Raw genomic sequence first — 8,248 nt, 5'->3', positions numbered from 1 at the left:
AAACACCCCAAAAATCCCATTTCCCCATTAATTAAACCATTCAAAAATCCCATTTTTCCTATGAATTAAAACACCCAAAAATCCGATTTATCCATCAATAAAACCCCCCAAAAATCCCATTTTTTCTATGAATTGAAACACCCAAAAATCCCATTTATCCATCAATAAAACCCCCCAAAAATCCCATTTATCCATTAATCCAACCCCCCCAAAATTCCAATTTTCCCCCGAACCTTCCCCACCCCTCCCCCTCCCCCACGCCCCCAAAATCCCCCAAATTTCCCCCAAAAAAACCCCAAAAAAAACCAAAAAAAAAATCCCCGACCCCTCCCCCCACCCACGGGGACAAAGCCGGGGCGTCTCCCCCTCCCCCAACCCCAAAAAAAATCCCAAAAAATCCCAAATTTCCCCTCCCCCACCCCGACCCACCCTTAATTCCGATTTTTTTTTAATATTTCCCCTTTTTTTCCTTTTTTTTCCACCCTTTTTTTTTTCCCCAAAATCCCCGGATTTTTTACCTTTTTTTTTTTTTTTTTAGTTTTTTTTTTTAATTTCCTTTTTTCGGAATTATTTTTTTATTTTTTTTTCCATCTATTTTTTTTTTTTTTGTTCCAACCCCTTCCTGTGTTCCTCGATCTCGGAGCCGACCTGCAACACCCGCCCCTCCCCCTTCAACCTTTATTTATTTTTTTATTTTTTTTTTATCCCCTCCCTAAAAAAATTCCATTTTTTTTTATATTTTTCCCCTCCTCTCATCCAGCTTTTCCACCGCTATCCAGGTAAATCAAAATTTCACCAAAACCTCGATTTTCACCCCAAAAAATTCATCAAATCCTCTCCCGACCGCGCCTTGAAAATTAAAATTAAATTAATTAAAATTTAAAAAAAAAAAAAAAAAAAGGGGGAGGGGGGAGGAAAAAAATTCCCAGAAATCCCCCCTCGGTTTTTAACCCTTTTTTTTCTCCTCCTCCCCCATCTCGGATCCGCTTTTTTTTACCCCAAAATTGTCCAAAATCCGCGGTTTTTTTGGTGGTTTTTATTCGGATTTTCTCTCTCCTCGTAGCCCGGCTGTGAGACTCCATTTTTGCCTTTTTTAATCCGATTTTTTCCCGTTTTTTCCCGTTTTTTTCCCCGTTTTCTGCCGCGATTTTCGGGGTTGTTCTCTCGGTTTTTTCTCCTGGTTTCATCCCCTCTTTATTTCGGATTTGTTTTTCTATTTATTTCCATTTTTCCCCCTTTTTCCCGTTTTCCCCCCCCCATTTTCTCTCATTTTTTTCTCCTTTTATTTCCCATTTCCCCCCATTTTTTTTCCTCTTTAATTCCCATTTCCCCCCCAGTTTTTCCCTTTTATTTCCCATTTTCTCCCTATTTTTTCCCCTTTTATTTTCTTTTTTTCTCCCTTTTATTTCCATTTTTTCCCTTTTGTTTTCCCTCTTTATTTCCCATTTCCCCCCCATTTTTTTCCTCTTTATTCCCCTTTTTTCCCCTTTCCCCCCCATTTTTTCATTTTAAATTTCCTTCAATCCCCATTTTCAAAATCCCCTTTTTTTTAACCCTTTCATTCCCTGAATTTCTTCTCCATGGAAACCCCAAACCCTTCTTTAAACCCTTCCCAAAATTTGGAAAACCGGGACAAGGGAGGGAATTAAGGTGGGAATTTTTTTTTTGGGGTGAGGGGAGAGGGGGAGGGAAATCCCTAAAAATTCCCTAAATAATTCCCTAAAAAAAAAAAAAAACCTTAAAAAAAAACTCACTACAAAAATTCCCTAAAAATAAAATCCCTAAAAAATTCCACCCCAAAAAAATTCCAAAAAAAAGCCCTAAAAAATCCCTCCCCCAAAATATTCCCTAAATAAATTCCCTAAAAAAAATTCCCTAAAATATTCCCCCCCTAAAATATTCCACAAAAAAATTCCCTCCAAAAAAATTCCCTAAAAAAATCCCCCACAAAAAAATTCCCTAAAAAAATTCCCTAAAAATTCCCTTTTAAAAATCCCCCACCAAGAAAAAATTCCAAATATGAAAAAAAAACCCAAATTATTTTTTTTTCCCTCACAGGACCCAGAGATGTCAAAATTCCCTGAAATTCGGATTCCCCCCCCCAAAAAAAAATTCCCCAGAAATTAAAAATAAAACCCTAAAAGAAATCCCAAAAAATTCTCTAAAAAAAATTCCCCCTACAAAAATTCCCTTGAAAAATCCTAAATATAAAAAACCCCAAATTTAATTTTTTTTTCCCTCCCAGGATCCCAAAATCTGACCCGGAGCCGTCGAAATTCCCCGGATTTGGGATTTTCCCCCCCAAAAAAATTCGGGATAAACTCGGAATTCCGGGACGAGATGCAGGAGAGCTACGAGAACGTCATTTCCTTGGGTGAGCCCCCAAAGTTCCATTGATTTCCCCCAAATTTGGGATCAAAATCCTAAATTTTCAACCCTAAAATTAAAACTAAAATTAAAATCAATCTGGATTTTAATTAATTTTCTCTTTAATTAATTGGGCAGCCGAGGAGATCGCCATCAGTTGGCCGCGGATCACGGCGTTCGCCGAATCGCACCGGAGACGCGGCCTGGGCGCCGGTGAGTCAACGGTGGCCAACGGGGCTTGGCCAAGACGGGGTTGGGTTCTTCCAGTTGGCCAACCCAACCTAGAGTGGGTTTGGGCTCTTCCAGTTGGCCAACACAACCTTGAGTGGGTTTGGTTCGTCCAGTTGGCCAACCCAACCTTGAGTGGGTTTGAGATCTTCCAGTTGGCCAACCAAACCTAGAATGGGTTTGGGTTCTTCCAGTTGGCCAATGCAACCTAGAGTGGGTTGGGTTCTTCCAGTTGGCCAACCCAACCTTGAGTGGGTTTGGGTCCTTCCAGTTGGCCAACCAGACCAAGATCCCCAAAATCCCATCCAGGGACCCCAAAACCTCCCAAAAAACCTCCCCAAAATCCCAAAACCTCCCAAAAAAAATCCCCAAAAATCCCCAAAAAACCCCCAAAAACCTCCCAAAAAAATCCCAAAATCTCCCAAAAAATTCTAAAAAAATCCCCAAAAATCCAAAAAAATCCCCAAAAATACCAAAAAAATCCCAAAAAATACCAAAAAAATCCCCCAAATCCCAAGAACCACCCCAAAAACTCCCAAAATTTCTCAAAATCCCCAAACCTCCTCCCCTTTTTACCCCTCCAGACGCCTCCCCGGCCTCGCCGAGCGACCGCGACGACGAGGAGCCGCCCCCGACCCCTCCGGCAAAACCCGAAATCTCGGCAACGCCGCCCGACCCCAAATCCTCTCCCGACCGCGACGACCCCAAACCCGAAACGCCGAGAGCGGAACCCCAAGCCCAAAAACGCCGCGGCAAATCCGACTGCGGGAAACCCGCGAAAAATTTACGGTGCCACGACTGCGGCAAAGCCTTGGCGTCGCCCAAACGCCGGCGGCGAACGGAGCGACCCCACAAATGCCAGGAATGCGGGAAGAGTTTCAGGTTAGGCTCCGGTTTGGCCACGCACCGACGCCGGCATTCGGGCGAGAATCCCTACAAATGCCCCGATTGCGGCAAATCCTTCGGCGTCGGCTCGGCGTTCATCCAGCACCGGCGCGTCCACGCCGGCGCGGCGCCGTGCCGCTGCGGCGTTTGCGGGAAGAGTTTCCCGGCCGGCTCGGGGTTGGTGAAGCATCAAAAAATTCACCAGGAGGAGAAACCGTACAAATGCGGCGATTGCGGGAAAGGGTTCAACTGGAATTCCCACCTGGAGCGGCACCGGAGGATTCACACCGGCGAGAAACCGTACGCGTGCCAAGAATGTGGGAAAAGTTTCTCGTGGAGTTCCCACCTGGATCGGCATCGCCGAACCCACGCGGCGCCGGAATGCGCCGAGTGCCACAAGGACGCGGCGAGAAACTCCAAAATTCCCAAAATCCGGCGGGAACCGGCGGAAAAACCCCCGAGGAGTTTCGGCGTCGCTGCCGGCAAACCCTACGAGTGCCGGGAATGCGGGAAAAGTTTTTCTTGGAGTTCCCACTTGGATCGGCACCGGCGCATCCACATGGGGGAGAAACCGTTCCGCTGCGGCAGCTGCGGCAAAAGTTTTTCCCAGAGCTCCCATTTGGAGCGGCACCGGAAAATCCACCGGGAGCCGTGCCGGGAATGCGGCAAAAACGGGAAAAAAAACGGGAAAAGCTTCCCGAAACGCTGCCGGATTTTGGGGGAGGCGGCGTGCGGGGAGTGCGGCTCGGCGTGGGAGAAATGCGGGGAGTGCGGTAAAAATTTGGATCCGGGATCGAATTCGGGGTCGGAGGGCGGGAATTTGAGTTTGGGGTCGGGTTTGGGGTCGGAGGGAGGGAATTTGGGGTCGCACTTGAAGGATCAAGGGACTCAAACGGGCGAGAAGCCGTTCGCCTGCCCGGAGTGCGGCAAAACCTTCGGGCAGAACTCGGCGCTGGCCAAGCACCGGCGCATGCACACGGGCGAGAAACCCCACAAATGCGGCGAGTGCGGCAAAAGCTTTGGCGTCCGCTCCAACCTCATCAAGCACCAACGGACGCACCTGGGCGAGAAACCCTACAAGTGCCCCGAGTGCGGAAAAGGCTTCATCCAAAAATCCGACCTCACCAAGCACCGCCGGATGCACACCGGCGAGAAACCCTACGCCTGCCGCGAGTGCGGCAAACGCTTCAGCGTCTCCTCCAACCTCATCAAGCACCAACGCATCCATCTGGGCGAGAAACCCTTCCAGTGCGCCGAGTGCGGCAAGAGCTTCATCCAGCGCTCCGAGCTCACCATCCACCGGCGCGTGCACACCGGCGAGAAGCCCTACAAGTGCCAGGAGTGCGGGAAATGCTTCAGCCGCAGCTCCCACCTCAACCGGCACCGGCGCACCCACGCCGGCGACAAGGCCGCTCGCGGCGCCGGTCAGGCCTCGGCGGCGTCGGCGGCGTCCTCGGCGTTGGCGCCCGGAGGTTTGGCCTTCCCGGCGTTCCCGGGGTCGTCGGCGGTGCCGGCGGCGTTGGAGCTACCCTGGGCGTTGGCGTTGCCGGGTCGGGCGTTCCCGGGTTTTCCGGCGGGGTCGGTGGGTAATTAGTGAGGGGTGTTGATTGGTTTGGGTTGGGTTTGTTCGGTGATGGAGTGGGGAGGTGAGGGATTCCCAGCATTCCGTGGTGCCGGTGAGTTCCCGGCGTTCCCAGTGCTCCCAGTGCCCAACTGGGATTGGCCAACCCAAAACCCAACATTGGCTGGGTATCCATTTGTTCCCATTCAAATTTGGTGGCTAATTAACATTCTGTAATTAATTAGGGATGGATTCATTCATTCATTAATTGGGGAGATGAGGGATTCCCATCATTCCATGGTTCCAGTGAATTCCCAGTGCTCCCAGTGCCCAACTGGGATTGGCCAACGCAAAACTCAACGTTGGGTTTGATCCCATTCAATTTTTGTGGCTGATTAATGATCTCTAATTAATTAGAGTTGGATTTCTTCATTAATTAAGTTGGGGGATGAGGGATTCCCAGCATTCCATGGTTCCAGTGAGTTCCCAGTGCTCCCAGTGCTCCCAGTGCCCAACTGGGATTGGCCAACAAAAAAACCCAACCTTGGCTTGGTCTCCATTTGTTCCCATTCAAATTTGGTGGCTAATTAACAATCTCTAATTAATTAGGAATGGATTTGTTTGTTAATTGAGTAGGGAGATGAGAGATTCCCATCATTCCATGGTTCCGATGAGTTCCCAGTGCTCCCAGTGCCCAACTGGGATTGGCCAACCCAAAACCCAACGTTTGGTTGATCCCATTCAATTTTTGTGGCTGATTAACGATCTCTAATTAATTAGGGGATGATTAATTGATTAATTAAGTGGGGAGATGAGGGATTCCCAGCATTCCATGGTTCCGGTGAGTTCCCGGCGTTACCAGTGCTCCCAGTGCCCAATTGGGATTGGCCAACAAAAAAACCCAACCTTGGCTTGGTCTCCATTTTTTCCCATTCAAATTTCACGGTTAATTAACAATCTCTAATTAATTAGGGATGGATTCATTCATTAATGAAGTTGGGAGATGAGGGATTCCCAGCATTCCATGGTGCCGGTGAGTTCCCAGTGCTCCCAGTGCCCAACTGGGATTGGCCAACCCAAAACCCAACCTTGGCTTGGTTCCCATTTGTTCCCATTCAAATTTGGTGGCTAATTAACGATCTCTAATTAATTAGGGATGGATTCATTCATTAATTAAGTTAGGGGATGAGGGATTCCCAGCATTCCATGGTTCCGGTGAGTTCCCGGCATTCCCAGTGCTCCCAGTGCCCAACTGGGATTGGCCAACCCCAAAACTCAAAGTTTGGTTGGTCTCCATTTGTTCCCATTCAAATTTGGTGACTAATTAACGACCTCTAATTAATTAGGCATGAATTCATTCATTAATTAAGTGGGGAGATGAGGGATTCCCATCATTCCATGGTTCTGGTGAGCTCCCAGTGCTCCCAGTGCCCAACTGGGATTGGCCAACCCAAAACCCAACCTTGGTCCCGTTCAATTTTCACGGCTAATTAACGATCTCTAATTAATTAGGGGATGATTAATTGGCTAATTAATGACGGGAAAGGGAATTCCTGCTCATTGCTGGGCTCCTCCCAGTGCTCCCAGTGCCCAACCGGGATCGGTCTCAAACTCCGACGTCGGCGCCGTCGTTTTCCGGGAATTCCGTGGAATTTTGGGAATTTTTGGGTTTTTTTGGTCGTTTCTGGAATTTTCCGTTGATGCTGAATTTTTTTTAATTTTAATTCTTATTTTTATTCTTATTTTTATTTTTATTTTTATTTTTTATTTATTTTATTTTTAATTTTATTTTTTGGGATTTTTATTTTCAGGGATTTTTACTTTTTTTAGGATTTTTTTTTTTTTTTTTGGGATGTGGGGAGGGGAAAATTTGGGATTTTCCCGAGTGGGGGAGGGAGAAAAAAAATGAGAATGAGAGAGGGAAAAAATTAAAAAGATGAATTTAGGAAAAAAAAAAGAAAAAATGGGAAAATACTCCAGGAAAAAAAAAAAGTAATTAAAGTTTAATTAATTAATTGAAATTAATCAATTAAATTCATTAAATGATTTTTTTTTTTTAATCCCGGAAAAGGAGGAAAAAGAATGTGGAAAATTAATGGAAAATTCTGGAAAAATTCTGGAAATATTATGGAAAAATAATGGAAAATTTATGGAATAATGTGGGAACATTCTGGAAAAAAAAAAAGTGGGAAAATAAAGGAAAAATGTGGGAAAATAATGGAAAATAAAGTGAAATTATAGAAAAAATATGGAAAAAATATGGGAAAAATTGGGAAAATTTGGAAAAATGTAAAAAAAAATTGAATGTATAAAAAATTTATGGAAAATTTGGAAAAATTGTGGAAAATAAAGAAAAATGATGGGAAATAAAGGAAAAATAATAAAAAATTTATGGAAAAATGTGGGAAAATAATGGAAAAAATAAAAGAAAAAATGTTGGAAAATTCTGGAAAAATGAGAAAGAAAAAGTGGGGCTGGAAAATTGAAAATTTTGGGGAAAAAACGACCAAATAATCCCAAAATTCCGGGAAAAACAAATCCAAGAAATTCCCAAATTTTGGTTTTTTTCCGGGAAATTTCCGGAATTTTCTCCGCGGCGCCGTCGGGTTTCGTTTCCTTTTTTGTGAGTTGAAATAAATTTGAAATTCCCAAATTTTCCCTGCCTGGGTTTTTATTTTTCCTAAGGAAAATGGGGTCCAAATCCAAATTTTTGGGGGGATTTTCTCAATTTTGGGGATTTTTTTCCCAGGATTTTAAAATTTTTTTCTCAGTTTTTTTGGGGAAAATTTTCCATTTTTGAGGATTTTTTTTCCAGAATTTTTGGGGATTTTTTGGGGAAATTTTCTCATTTTTGGGGATTTTTATCCAGGATTTTTTTGGTTTTTTCCAGGTTTTTTTGGGGAAATTTTCTCATTTTTGGGGATTTTTTTTCATGGAATTTTTCTTATTTTTTCCAAGATTTTTTTGAGGAGATTTTCCCATTTTAATGGATTTTTTCCCAGGATTTTTTTGGGTTTTTTTCCAGTTTTTTGGGGCAGATTTTCTCATTTTTAGGGATTTTTCCAAGGCGTTTTCCATTTTATTTTATTTTTTTAATCAGTTTTTTTTATATTTTCAAGGTTTTTTAACGGGTTTTTCCAACCCATTTTTGGGATTTTTTTTCCCAATTTTAAAAGTTATTTGCTCCTATTTTTGGGGATTTTTTCC

The 8,248-nt window shown here is 44.3% G+C and overlaps 1 protein-coding gene across 1 annotated transcript; it reads left to right on the top strand.

Annotated features, from left to right (window-relative positions):
- The first annotated feature begins 2,247 nt into the window (after positions 1 to 2,247).
- On the top strand, positions 2,248 to 6,308 carry LOC117009806 (zinc finger protein 345-like). Its single transcript, XM_033084168.2, has 3 exons — positions 2,248 to 2,374; positions 2,506 to 2,580; positions 3,180 to 6,308. The coding sequence occupies exons 1-3, from the start codon at positions 2,341 to 2,343 to the stop codon at positions 5,072 to 5,074; spliced, it is 2,004 nt and encodes a 667-aa protein (XP_032940059.1). The 5' UTR covers positions 2,248 to 2,340; the 3' UTR covers positions 5,075 to 6,308.
- Positions 6,309 to 8,248: the final 1,940 nt, after the last annotated feature.

Source organism: Catharus ustulatus, chromosome 36 (assembly GCF_009819885.2).
Source record: "Catharus ustulatus isolate bCatUst1 chromosome 36, bCatUst1.pri.v2, whole genome shotgun sequence".
In the NCBI taxonomy this organism is placed as follows: Eukaryota; Metazoa; Chordata; class Aves; order Passeriformes; family Turdidae; genus Catharus; species Catharus ustulatus.
The sequence above is the reverse complement of the archived record's forward strand: the minus strand, read 5'-3'. Positions and strand labels throughout refer to the sequence as shown.

Coding starts and splice junctions, on each gene's coding strand:
- LOC117009806 (XM_033084168.2), top strand. CDS start 2,341: ATGCAGGAGAGCTACGAGAACGTCATTTCCTTGG. Junction 2,375..2,505: donor CGAGAACGTCATTTCCTTGG/GTGAGCCCCCAA, acceptor TTAATTGGGCAG/CCGAGGAGATCGCCATCAGT. Junction 2,581..3,179: donor GAGACGCGGCCTGGGCGCCG/GTGAGTCAACGG, acceptor TTACCCCTCCAG/ACGCCTCCCCGGCCTCGCCG.